The sequence below is a fragment of the Anas platyrhynchos genome, chromosome 2 (assembly GCF_047663525.1).
Source record: "Anas platyrhynchos isolate ZD024472 breed Pekin duck chromosome 2, IASCAAS_PekinDuck_T2T, whole genome shotgun sequence".
NCBI classification, from domain to species: domain Eukaryota; kingdom Metazoa; phylum Chordata; class Aves; order Anseriformes; family Anatidae; genus Anas; species Anas platyrhynchos.
Window position 1 is genome coordinate 150,634,492 of NC_092588.1, and position 14,015 is coordinate 150,648,506.

Consider the following 14,015-nt stretch of genomic DNA (forward strand, 5'->3'; position numbering starts at 1 on the left):
CTGCTACAGGCAGTGTAAGTAGCTCAGGATTAAGCAATCTATAAAAACTTCTGAATGTCTCAGCAATTGATTTTTAAAGATGCCTGAGAGTCAGACATCTCCAAGGCTTTACAAACCGCAGGATCCTTAGAATGTGTTCTTAGGATAGCTTTTATTTGTCGGCATGCCTTGGAAGCTTCAAATGCTTTTTTTGTTCATCTTTTGGTTTTGTTTTTTTACCCCTCGTTAGTGTACACAGAAGATGACAGATATTACTAGGCTTCTGGCAAGTTCCAGGCTGCTGGGATTGATGTTTTGGACATCTTTTCTTTAACAAAATATTTCACTTGGTTAAGTGCATGCCTTAAAGAACTGGATGAATTTTGAAAATGTGCTGTGAGTAAAAGTGTAGGTGAGCTGTTGAGTCTAGACTGAGAAACTTTCTTTGAAGTTGGAAAAAATAAAGGGGTGTGGGGCTAGAGGGTACCATCTGCCAATCTTTTTCTCCCAATTGTCTTAATTCCCCAATTGTCTTAATAAACATCTTAATTGTAGTATCTATCAGATTATAGTAATTAGTTTCTGAAGTTTTTGTTGACCACATTGTTTTCCATCCTCCGTCCAAAAAAGATTTTTTGCATCAAGTTGGCCTCTATGATGCCAAGCTTCTGCTTTCCTGACAACAGGGAACCGTGCAGGTAATTTACCTTCAGAAGCCTGTTTGTTTTGCTTTACGGATGATCTGAAACTTGAGGAAATGGCAAGCTTTTTGATGTGTTTTGATTTCCTGTTCAGCAATTATCAAAGATCATCACGTGCTTGTAGTGTTGGAAGCAGTGACAGTTGATCTTTTGTCAGATACCTTCATGGAAAAAGACTTTTAAAATTGGTCTACCAAAACTAAAGTTACTGGCTAGCAAAATAAATGTAATTTTTGTGGCTTATAGTTCCTAAAGGACAGTGCTAAGTGGATGAGTCCATGTTGGGAACAATGTTCCTCTCATTTTTGGGCCTACACAAGAAATTATGCACAAATTGAAGACTAGAGATAGGTTCTTCTTCCCAACGCTTCCAGTGCATTGTTTTAACTCACATTATTGCTGTCTCTTTCCCTTTTTGCTTTTGTACTTCACTTCCAGTTCACCTTTCTTGTTTTTAACATTTTATATAGCCTTCCCTCATCTTTACTGGGGTGCAAGGGCAACTCCTACAAAACTGAGGATACTTTCTGAGCCCCTCTTCATAATAAATCAGTTCTGTTCATGTCATGCTTGTTTTCGAGATCTTCAGGGAGTGCGTGTTGTTCCATCCATTTCCTTTTTGGTACTTGTCAATGTCAGTTAAAAACTTTTTTTTCTACTCTTTCTGACTGCCAAATCATCCAGTGTAAAGCATAGGATTGGAGATTTTTGTTAAAAAGGAATGTGTTTTTCATAGGTCTTCCTACTTCCCTTCTTTCCTTCCCACTCCTCTCTCTTTGTACCCACAAAAGGAAGCTGGAGTCACAACAATACACTTAGCATATAGCAGCGAATACAGGAAATCCACCACCACCTTTACATTTATCTCCGTTCCCTATTTCATTACGTCATACACAATTGCATTTTTTTGTAGCTTGTGGTTTTGCTTTCAGTATCTGGTATTTTAACACTGCTAAAAAGACTTTAAAATATTTTGTTGCTGCTGTTGCTTCTCCAACTTAACCTGCATCCCCAGCAGCTAATTGGCCAAGAGAAAGCAAGGGATTTGACCTCAAAATTTGCATGCTAACATAAGTACTGCAGGGTTTCGAAGTTGACATAGAACAAGTCTCTGTAACACCTGATGCAAGATATTTGGTTTTGTAGTGTGTACTTTGCCTGTTCTTACCTACCGGTCAGGACCATTAGGAAAGGAAGACCAGATGAAGACTTGGACAAATTCATTTTCCTTCACTAAAACAATATGCAAAGTTAAAAATATGAACTATTTTTCCATTCTTCTTTCTTGTCATCAGTTTAGCTTCCATGGGAATGTTAAGCGGTGATTGGAAGTGCTCTCCCAGTTCAACAATTGAACTGGAAAAGTCTGAAATCAAAGATGACTGTTGCACCTCCCTCCCTCATCTACCCAGTACTCAAGAGTACGCACACATGTGCGTGCACAGCTTGCTTGCAGGTCTCCTCCTTCCTTTCTGTGATAAAGGTTTCCATGGTTTCCAGTTGCACACCAATGAGAAATCAAAGGATTTCTCCAACTTGTCACTTGCCAACAAAAAGTGACAAATGCAGTCACTTTTCTGACATTTAGCACTGTATGACTTGAGTTTTTCCTTGCTTAGCTGCAATGTTACTTTGAAGTGGTCCTGCATACCTACATGTACACCACGTTTCCATATTGTACTCATTTGTTAACTCTGCACTCAGGCTACATCATCATATCTGTCTTGTACATAAACAACAAACATCCTCTTACAAGATGGTCTAAAATCTCCAGTTTTAGATGTGTTTGCTGCTGTTTTTGAAGATGTCAGACTCTAAACCTCGTGTTCTGTTTCCCACAAAGAAAAATGGGGAGTAAATAGATTCAAAAAGTGCAGTAAAGTATTCTGTGAAACAGGAGTGGCAATATGTTCTGTGCCACAGAGATGTGCCATGACATTTTGTTTGTCTAAGAAAGCTGAGTAATATAATGGGACTGTGGGAGAGAAGGCAAATGAAATGACTCAAAGAAGAAATGTTAAGCCAAAATGAAAAAAAAGTCAGTGGGGAGGTCTTTGCTCACAAAATCAAAAAATTCAGCAGTGAATTTCAAGGTTGGTTTGCATAATTTTGCTTTCTTTGAAATGAAATGTTATGTGTCTCTTGCTTGGATCTACCTCTTTTTCCTCTGTTCTAGAGAGTCAGTAGTACAGCATTTGGTCCAGCTCTTAAATTAGTGATATTACTAATTTTAATGTGAAAACTTTATTTTTTTGAGGAATATTATGCAAGAAAAAACACCTGAACAAACAAACCTACTGTCAGGAAAAAAAAAGTACCAATTATCTATAGCTCACTTCTCCAGGAATTTTCTATGTGTGTATGTAAATATAGCACAGTCCTGTAGGCACATAAACGAGTAAGTATTCACCGATGTCCTTAAGCATCTTTTCAAAAATAAAAAATAAAAATAAAAATTCCCAGGCATTTATGCCTATGACAAAATGTTTCTGCCTCGTCACTTCATTAAAGCTTTTCAAAATATTTTTTTAATGATCATCAGTTCTTGAATCTTGTGTGTATCTCATGTTTATAATGCAAAAATAAAACCTGCTTCGCACTTGGAGTGAACTGTCAGTTGCGCTTCTCTATGAGAGGCTGCAGTACTGTTGATGCATCATGTAAATGTGAAGATAGGTGTATCTATTGAGAATGGAAGGAGATTGATAGATTGATCTAATTTTCTGAGGTCAAAATTATTCAAAACCCTGATCTAGTGGGTGACATCCCTGCACATGGCAGGGGGGTTGGAACTAGATGGTCTTAAAATGGTCTCCACTTCTTGGGGCTGAGGCCGTCAGAAGCCCAGAAGACAGGATTATGTTTTCCTTTGCCAAGGAGAGGAGTCGTCAAGCATTTTGTAAAGCTTGGAGCAGATCTCTCTGCATTCTTGTGTCCTTGGTTGTTTTGGGTTTTCTTCTAATCTTGTGACTTTCTACTGTTGCAAAGTGAAGGCTCTGTATCAGTGCTCTTTACTGAAAGGAGGACTGATGTAGATAAATTCGGAGATAAAACTTGCCAAACCTACTGCATTTAGGTACCTCTTAAGTTCAGATTGCTGTTTTTACAGAGCTCTTTTTAAAATCAATAACTTCATGATTTTTTTTTGTGGAGAGGGGAACAGAACTACAACACAAAGATTGGACTGTAATGCGTTTGTTTTCTGGTAACCTATTGCTGAAGTTCTAGTATTTAATATATGGCTTTCATCTTCATCTTTCATCTTCAAATACATAGATTTGGCTTAGGTGCTTGGCTTCAGAATAACTCAGAGAAGACAAAGCTAGTTTCTGAGCACTGTAAAAATTAGTTTTTAATAACTTAACCTCAAAGTAACTTATTGTACACAAAATACATCCTAGGAGCAAATCCATATCTTATCCATACCACCTTTTAGTTTGAAATTTGGTGTTAGAGAGCCTTTATGGAGTTTGTCTTGATCTGCCCACATAAGCCTTCAGGGGAGTTGTGTGAAGGTCTCTATTTGTCTGTTTTTTTTTCGTTCGTGCTACCTTTATGCTGGCTGTTTTGTAGGGACTGATGGCAGAGAGGAATTCGTGTATTATAGGAGATAAACGCACACAGTTAAGATAAATGCACATGGTTGGGATGTGTAAATTCTTCATTCATCGTTGGATGCTGTGGCCGTGTCAGGAACCTAACTTTCAGTGGATGTGTTGTGTGAAGGTTATTAAGCAGTGTGTTAAGCAGTGAGAGAAGGGGTAGTGAGAGTGGGCAAAGAATGAAGTAAAGCTCCCTTCTTCGACCTCTGAAGTAGATTTTTTTTTCAGTAGAATATGCCCAAGTTCGGGTGAGCCTGTGTGAGAAACAAGAGATTGGGTTTGTTCCTGGAGACACATGCTGACAACTGAAGAAAAAAACATTATATGAACAGCAATTCTGTTAAGGGTAAAGACCTCTAAAGAAAGTGTCCCAACCACACTATTAATAAAGTTAGTGTTAAAAAAACAGTACTTAAAAAGGATTTCTGGTGTTATTTGGTATATTTAGATTTGCAGATGTAACACAGCGATTAGAGTAGTTACAGCATTTACTCATGAGGAAAAATGCGGTACAACCTCGTAGACCTGTGATTTGTGTGGCACAAGGGAGAAGTTGGATTCAGCGTGGAGCTTGCAGGGCTGGGAGCTGTGGGATGCGGCTGCGGCGGTGTGTGGGCAGGCCAAGCAGGAGCAGTTCTCTGGCCATACGCTTGAGGGCTCTGTAGACTGTGCAGAAGCAATTTCAGCTGAAGAATGTATTTTAACGAAATTGGTGCATTGTACCTACGCGGGCTTTAATGCTTGCTGGGCTATTTGGCTATTTGCCATAATTGGCTTTCCATTCCCTTGATTGGAATCATAGATAAAAATTTGCTAATCCACTTTTCTTTGCTGAAAGTATTAGGAAAGTAATCCATCTTTTAAAAATGCTCAGGCAAAATCATATCGTATAAAGAATATTTTATGGAATAATGAGATTAATGAGAACTGTAAGGCATATGCAATTTAGAACATCTTTCTGTCGTTTTAAGGGGAAAAACGCAATCCAGGCATTATAAAGCCATAAGTACTTCCTTTTTTTATGCACACGGAAGGCTGTATTTTAAATGTGCATTACATGTTATTCTTTTGTCTATGCGATAAAACATGGATATATATTTAGGCATAAGAAACTGCTATTTATTTGTATTTTTCTTATGTTTGAAAATATCGGATTCAAGGATTCAAAGTTCTTTTGCTGTGTTTTTTTTTTTTTTTCTCCTCTTCTGCCCACAGGGGATCAGAGCGCGCATTTTGGAAACTCTTGTAATGCTTATACTTCTTGCACTGCTTATCCTTGGAATCGTATGGGTGGCTTCAGCTCTAATAGACAATGATGCTGCCAGTATGGAGTCGTTGTATGGTATGGAATTTTAAAAAAACAAACAAAAAATGCTTTTGTCTTTTTTTAATTTTAGAAATGGATATTTTCAAATAAAAGTATTTCTAGTAAATATTCTGAGTATTGCGCGGGTTAAGTCATATTAATTTAATTAATGCCATTTTTTCTGTTCAGTAAGCTTATTAAGTCAGTTTCTAGCATGGTGAGATGTTTCTTGCTCCTGTGGATGCGATGTTGTGTATCTATATGTTAAAAGCAAGTGATTTAAGTGGGATAGGGATAAAAGATGAAGATACTTTTCATGCTAAAGTGCTAGGACAGCTTGTTGCCTGCAGATTTATTAACTGAGTAATTCTTAGTTTATACTTCAAAACACAGAAATTCTTCAATCCTGGAGAAGAAATCTTAGGGAAAGAAGCTAATTCAGTTGTATTTGTGACATAAGTAGTCTATTCATAATGAACTAAGGCTGTGCTTAATGTGTTCTTTGCAGACCTCTGGGAATTCTACCTCCCATATTTATATTCCTGTATATCACTGATGGGATGCTTGTTACTTCTGTGTAAGTATTTCCCTGATTTTTTTTTCCAAAAGATGAATGCTTCTATTTGTTTTTTAAAGACCGAAGGGAATTGTTCTTCAATATGAAAGTTAAATATGAAAAAATATATGTATTTTTATAAGTTAGAATCTTAGTATAACCTTGTTATATTTGAATTTATATTTATATATATTTGAATTCTGAAGTTTGTAAACCAGTTACATTTTCATAGAATACTTAGTTTGTCCTGTGTTCAGTAAACTATCCTTATCCCTTTTTTAAATGAAAATATTCCTGTAAAGGCAGAAGCAAGAACACAACACAGCTAACTTTCAGTCATGAAACTAGTATCTGGCCAGTCCAGAGATCTGTTACTTGGTTTTATACAAAACAAATGCAGTGTTTTTTAAAACAACAACAAAACCAAACTTATTCCAACTGGTCATAGACAGAATTCTCTTGTCCCTGTTGAGGAGAGTAGAAAAGATGATGGGAGGCTTCAAACTGCACTTATAGTTTCATGCCTCCACTGCCCCCTGAATTATTATTTAAAAAAAAAAAAAAAAAATGCCAAGAGGGGGGGCACATCATCTCCTTTTCTAGATCATCATGTTTTCACCCATTTTCTAGATTTTAAAGGTTTACAGCTAGCATTTATAGGGCTGTTGCTATGGATAAAGGATTGAGATTGATGGTAGTTTGAGGCATTTACATAAAACTAAGCAGATCAGTCTATGAAAGGTGTTACTGGGAGAACTTGGCTGAGTCTCCTCAGGTTCTCTGTATGTGGAGATTCTTAAATCCATGGTAATGGAAGGTGGGGAAGTAATGAGATTCTGACCATCTCATTCATGAACACCTAGGCTCTTTGAGACTGATTCACAACATTTGCTCAACCTCCTGTTGGGGAACTTGGCTTACAGACTTTTACATGTGCCTTGCTGTCAGTTTCAGCAGAGCTGAAAACTTAGCATGTGTTTTGGGGCTACTGTGTAGCAGTTCACTCCAATCATTGGGATAATATGCCAATTTTAGAACAGTCACTTGTAACTTAGACAATCAAATCACTGAAATTACATAAAGCCCTCCAAGCTGTTACCCGTGTAGCTGAAAGGGCAGCTATACAGCAGTTGGAAAGTGGTGGATGCTGGAGTGGAGCTTCATTAGATCTGCAGTTGGCTTAATTGCTGTAGCAGTGTATCGGGAAGGAGGTGATAGGTTTATTGAGAGGGTTATTTGCAGCAGTCTCTTCCCTTCTCTCCTTTGCCTGCAGGCTCCCCCTATAGTTGGGGAAGACTAGCTAAAGGTAGTCTTTATCAATACTTTTGTATTCTTCCTCTAATGTGTAGTAGCCGTAGTGAAACACTCATTAGTAAAAATGAACGTAATCCTCACTAAAATCTTGTTTGCTGCTTCTTGTCTTATTTAACTGTACTACTTTATGATCAAACTATAAATATATCCTCATCCATGCTGTTACAAATTCCTTCCTTCTCCTACATGCTTTAGTATTTGAAGGCTGTTCTCCCTAAACTGTTGATAATAAATTATTAGTGAAAGATCAGAGTCTAATCCTTTCTCCCAACAAGCATATGTGCACCATACCTGGAAACCATCAAGGCTGCTATCAAAAGGGCAATCTGTTACTTCATAAAAAAGAAAGTAGCTTAAAATCTGGTAGCTGAGCCTACTGCCAACTGAAATTAAAAGTGAACTTTTACAGCAAGGTGGTTTCATGATCTCTTGACCTTACAGCTACAGCTACACCTGTGCTAGCAGATTAAATGTCAGAAACATTCAGCTGCACTGTGGCCAAGCAGTGTTATTCCCCCCACCATCCACATCCATGGTATTGCAGTTTCCAGAAGGTGTCTGTGTGCACATTGCCTTGTGATAATGGTTCCTGCACTGTGTGAGCTCCAGAACTACACCTGGGAATTTCTGGGGAAAGTGCTAACTGGCCCAGGGCAAAATCATGCAGGGGATAGCTGTTGCATTTCACTCCTGTAGACAATCAAGTCTTAGTGCCCAGGAATGCTTCCTGGCACTGCTGAACATGCTCGTATAGACATAGCCTCTGGTGCCACATGCTTTGAATAAATAATTATGTAAGCAAGTGTAAGATATCTGTTTATATGGTGTTCCCTGATGACAAAAATCAGCTATGCTCTTGAAGAGATGCTTGTCTTGTTTGAAATCGAAAAATAGCAATAAGTTTTAAAGTTCAGATTGGAGTTTGAAGTTCTGTTCTTTTCAAAATTGTACCTAGTTTTATGTGGAATGTGACACAAACACTGTACTTGCAAAGAAAAATCAGTCTTTGACTTAGAAATCACTGTTTTGTGTAATCTTCCTTCCTCTGCAGTATGCACGCCAGTGGGACTTTCACGGATGTTTACAGTAATGGGTCAGTTGCTGGTGAAGCCAACAGTAAGTGCTACACAAATCTGTGCTTGTGTGCTATCTGATAGATGGTACAGTGGCATTAAAGTGTTTTCTTATCGAATGGTTGTACTTCTACACAATTATCTCTCTTGTTCATCTGGTTTTCTATAGTCAATATTTTCTATAGTCAATATACTTGTTTTCGATTTTGTCTTATAGCACAAAAGCCTGCTTTCTTCAGTTTTTTAATAGTGTGGACTTTCTCTGGCTTACCAGGCTGTACAACCACTATTAATATTAATTGCCAGTATTGCCTACTTTGTTTTGCAAATGCCTGAAAGGTGTGGTTTTTGTTCCGAGTTTGGGCGCTAAGGGTGTAAGACCAAACTAAGGCTGGATGTCAAGAAAACTACCTAGGGGTGTACTTAAATTAGTGAAATTGGCTTTGCCTGCAGGTAGTTGGCACCTGTTAGAACCTTTTAAACATAGATAATATATTGTAATTGTGCTGAATATGTGAGGGAATGGAAAGTTTGTACCATATGCAAATCCCCCAGTGACCTTGGTGTCATGTTTCCTAGTTTGTATTTACTAAAATTTGGGTGTGTTTAGGTCTTGCATTCCTTTTCATTAGTCAAGTCAATCCTGAAAATACAAAGAAAATATGTACCACTCTTTTGCTATTTATAAGCTTTAAATTCAAAGTGCCTGACAATAAGGTAGGTAGGCTTCATGTATTTTGCTTTTAACTTCCACTAGCAATTTATATTTGCTTGAAATATTGGCATATGAGTTTTTTATAATTTACTCTTTCAAAATCTGCAGTTCTGTTTAAATTAAATTGAATGTGAAGGTCAACAGGTTACTTATCTTCTCCCTGCCACTATATAATGACCTGAATATAGGTTAGATGTACTGTCGCTCCCCTGTTCCCCAAGTAGTCTCTTTAGGCTGAAATTGAATATAAGAATTTTAACCTGAAATTAAAACTTAACATAAAGTTTGCTTGCAGCAAAGAAACAGAACTGTAACATAATGGAATAATCTCCTATGGTGTTTTTTTGCGTTGACATTATGAAGTTGCAGAATATATATTTAAATATAAAGGTTATTCGAACAAAACAAACCCAAGTAGGTCAAAAAGGTAAGTGACTTTCTGTTGATGCTTAGGTCATTTTTTGTTTCCAAATACAGATCCTTGAAGACTTAGATGAGCAGATGTATATCATCACTTTAGAGGAAGAAGCAATTCAGAGGAAGCTCAATGGTATGCTTGTTCAAATACAATAGTTACAGTACAGTAAATACAAATTCTGCTTCAAATACAGAATTTTGAGTAGTCATATGTATTGATCTTAATGTTATGTAATGTTATATAAATATTCTCTCAGAGTTCAAGATTTTAGTATGTAACAATCATTACTAGCTTACATTTGATTGCTTACTGTGTACAAGATTGGCTTGTGTGCACTTTGTTTTTAACATGTTCATCAGTTTTAACACTGAGAATATTTTGAGACTGAGAATCCAAACCGACTAGTTGACCAAATCCTCCACCCTTACTGTAAAATTGTTTGGTTTGCTAATTGTGACTGTATTTTACTGTTGCCTGAAAAGCAGTGAACATACTTTTATTAGGAAGAGGCTCAATGTCCTGAATGATGAGCTTTGTTTATTTGGAGTACTTTTTCTGCTTCAGTGATGGCATAATGACTCGTTATCTTAAATTATAAGTATCAGAGCAGTTCTTTATATTCTAGGAGCTACAGGGTAAATTTAATTGTTGTGCATCCATTAATGAATAATTACAATGAATATATTATGTAAGTGTTTTAGGCTTTTTGTGTTTAGCATTACAATTCAGCAATTCTAGACAAGGTGGTCTTCTGAAGTATTTCAAAAACAGTATTAAGCTTCAGCTTCTAAGATAAAGAACATTGCAGCATATATAATGCCAGTTATGGAAAATATGTAAATTCTATCTCTTTAAAATCCCATTGTACCAATTCTCTTTTAAATTGCTGTAAACTGCATGGATAAATCATCTGTCCACATTTCATACAATTACTTCTCGTTGGTAAAACAAAGATTATTCATGTCATGACTTTTGTCCATTGTTACCTTTTCTGGAAGGCATATGACTTATTTTAGCCTCAATTTTCTTTTTTTTTTTTTTTTCACCTTTCTCGTTTACTTTTCAGTCATACCTCAAACTTTTCTTCTTTCACTTCTCAATAGGTCTCTGATAAAAGTTGGTCAGAGAAAGTATCTTTCATAACAGGAGGTCGTGGTCTTTGCGCCAGCATTTAAACTTGGTGGTGGAGTAGTGGCTTCTGTGCTAAAATCAGGCGTGGTTCCCAGTTTAAAAGCAATGCTCACTTTTGCTGTTTTTTTATACTGACATGCATGTGTGTATATATATGTATGTATATGTATATACACATACAAATATGCAAAAAGGTGTGTGGAGTGAACACCTTTGAAGCTGTGATGGGGTAATTAAAATTGTTTTGTGTTTGATGTTAGCTAGGAACTGTAAAGTATTTGTTACTGAATATTTTATGTTGTCATGGTGATGTGCTTATGTATGAGGAAAAGCAATACAGAAAATGGACAAATAGCTATTCAAGTACCTATTAGACCCAGTGCAGGGTGGTTTGTGCTGTTCAAGTGGAGAGTGTAGTTTAGACGATAGTCTGTTGTTTTTCTATGTAGGTGTGTGTCTATGCTGCAGTTTAATAATTTCACTTGTGAGATGGACCTAGTAGAAGTCTTTTAATTGGATCTGGATTTAGGATGTGTCGTTAAGGAAGTCACCTGCATCAGCTGAAAGACTGGATTATTTTTCAGTGGATTGTTAAGAATTTAACATAAGCAGAACTGCAACCTAGGCAAATTCCACAGAGCTCACCATCCCTCTCCTGAGAGGTGAAAGATATGGGGCTTCCCTCTTCTTGGAAGAGGGAACTGAGTTCTGTTTCACGTGCTGAGGGAACAACATTGGCACCACTATCTGAAGGGCTGCTTGAAAACCTCTAGTTAGTTATAAGGAGAAAATTCATAGCCTTCATTCAGATTTTTATCTGCTTTTTAGCTTAACTTGGAAATAACATGTAGGTGGAAGGGAATGTTGCATGCACAAGAAGATATTCTGCAAGATTTTTGTGAGCAATTATTTAAGTAATTTTAAGTATGGTTTTCATTTATGTGGCAAGAATGGAAAGATTCATCCTCTCTGCCAGAAATCAGAAGGACATACAAATTATATCAGAAAAATAAATACCATTTTTGCCAGAACTATGAAGACACGAGCTTATCCTGTTTACTGATTTTTTTTAAATGTGTACAAATACAAATGTGTACTAACTACATTAATTAACGTAGTGCTGTGATGTTAGGCGGCATAATTTGTGATGTCTAACTTCACTTACACATGTGTGTTATGGTGCTATATCAGATATGTTAAGCTACAGACTTCCTATGTCATGGCTGCTGCAACTTTCCTGCAGTTGTCATAGTGAAAATACTCTATGTGCTTAAGGAAGCCTGCTGGACAACTTAGCAATGATGTGTTTGGAAATATATACTCCATTTGTAAGTATAACCAAAGAGTTTATATTTTATTAGAACTAATGAGGACCTGATGACAACCTTAAGCAATGCTTGGTGATTATCAGTGCTGATTATTTCTCAGTGGGTTAATTGCTATCATGCTCTTAACACTGCTGTGGCCAGTCCCAGCTGATGTTTCCTCAGACAGTGCCTGGACAGAGCAAGGTATTGCCATGAATCGCCGTTCCTACTGAATTGGCTGGGGAAAACCTCTGCTTTTGGAGGAAGGAAAGAGTTTAGCTGTGTGAGCTGTGCACTTTATTAGTACAGATCACAGAATCACAGAATTTCTAGGTTGGAAGAGACCTCAAGATCATCGAGTCCAACCTCTAATGTAAGATGTAACTGCCGTGGCTGTGGTGCAGTTGAGAGTTTTCTGTAAACCTCCTCATATTTCAACCTAACTCTAACTGGGAAACTGCATGTTTTCTTTGTGGAAACTAAATTTTCTTCCTTCTCAGATGTTTCCAGTGTGTAAGTGAAAATCGGAGGAGGCGGGAGGGAGAAGTTTGATCGTGTTATCTACCCTAGTATTTTTATCTGTTGAAGAGATACTGGGCTTCAGGAAAATGTTTGTTTCCAGTATATTATATTTCAGTACCCACAGCACTCCTACAGTCAAAGAATAAAGCTGGGACTTTTTTATATTAAAAGAGAAAAGTTGCCTTCAGCTATTAGTTTTCCTGAATCCAAAGAGACGGGTGGGGTAGGATCAAAAATACTTACTTGATCAAAGTTATTGGCTCTGAAGGTATCCTTACCTATGTAAGAAAGATGAAAGGTGTTGTTTTTATTGCACGCTAGTAACAGTGTAATTTTGAACTAATTGGTGTTGAACTGCCAATCACCTAGGGGGAATGCAAATAGATACTCTTACAATTTCCTTTGAGGTACTGAAATCTTATGTCGGGGCTGGAAGAAAAACAGAATAATACCGTTAAATTGACCTTAAATGAGCTGCTTTGTGGCTTTCTCGGAGAATCCCTTCTAACTTTTCATTGCTAGTCCAAACAAGTCTCGTCTACCAATTTGATTTATTGGCTAGACAGCGCTGACATTGAACTTTGTGCATGTTTGAAATAAAGCTAATGGTATAGAGCTTTTAAGAATTTAGCTGCATCCTTTTCAAATACTCTTTTGACTGATCTGAAACTTTGCTTTCCCCTCTCATAAAATATTCTTTTGTATAGCAACCTGTTTGCTACTAGTTTTAAGGAGGAACCACAACAGCACTTAGATATGATTCAGGATGTGTATGGAAGTGTGTCTTCAGGGATCTAATGCGATTTCATTGACTTTGCTGGAAAGACTCCCATGGATATCAATCTTGAGCTCTGAGTTCTTATATCCAAGGGGAAAAAAATGCATATATCTTGAATGAAGTTTTTCCCCAGAGACCCCTAAATCAATTATGGAGAAGAAAACGTCAGATGTTAACTTAAGTTTTCTTACTTTAACTGCTTCCATTAAAATTCTTGAGACTGTTTCCACTGAGCTCTCTAACTGTCCTTTTTATTCACTTCGTAGTAATTAGTTATTCCATGAAATAGCTAGTTTAGACTTTTTGTGGAAGGAATGCAGCAGTTTATTTTTATAACAATAAAGAGACTTGTTTAAAAACAAAACTTTGTTCTAAAAAAGATACACGTTTTGATTACTTATTTAAAATACACTGAGAAATTAAATTGACAATCACTGCAGGCACTTCAGTTTAAGTGAATTTGTAGATCTTCCTGGTTAATTCTTGGATTTGAGATGTTTATATATTTGAAGACACTGTAAATATTACTGCATATGTTTTATGTCACTGATATGAAAGATAAGTGCAGGCATAACATAGAGGAAACTTGTTATATGCAAAAATGTGTGTGAAA

At 36.9% G+C, this 14,015-nt stretch overlaps 1 protein-coding gene across 2 annotated transcripts in view; it reads left to right on the forward strand.

Annotated features, from left to right (window-relative positions):
- LMBR1 (limb development membrane protein 1) overlaps positions 1-14,015 on the forward strand; it is a 67,822-nt gene that overhangs the window by 39,012 nt on the left and 14,795 nt on the right. For both annotated transcript variants that reach the window (XM_027450438.3, XM_072033836.1), the window contains 4 exons: positions 5,498-5,624; positions 6,097-6,165; positions 8,510-8,574; positions 9,724-9,796. In XM_027450438.3, coding sequence (XP_027306239.1) covers positions 5,498-5,624; positions 6,097-6,165; positions 8,510-8,574; positions 9,724-9,796 — 334 coding nt within the window. The remainder of the gene's footprint in view (positions 1-5,497; positions 5,625-6,096; positions 6,166-8,509; positions 8,575-9,723; positions 9,797-14,015) is intronic.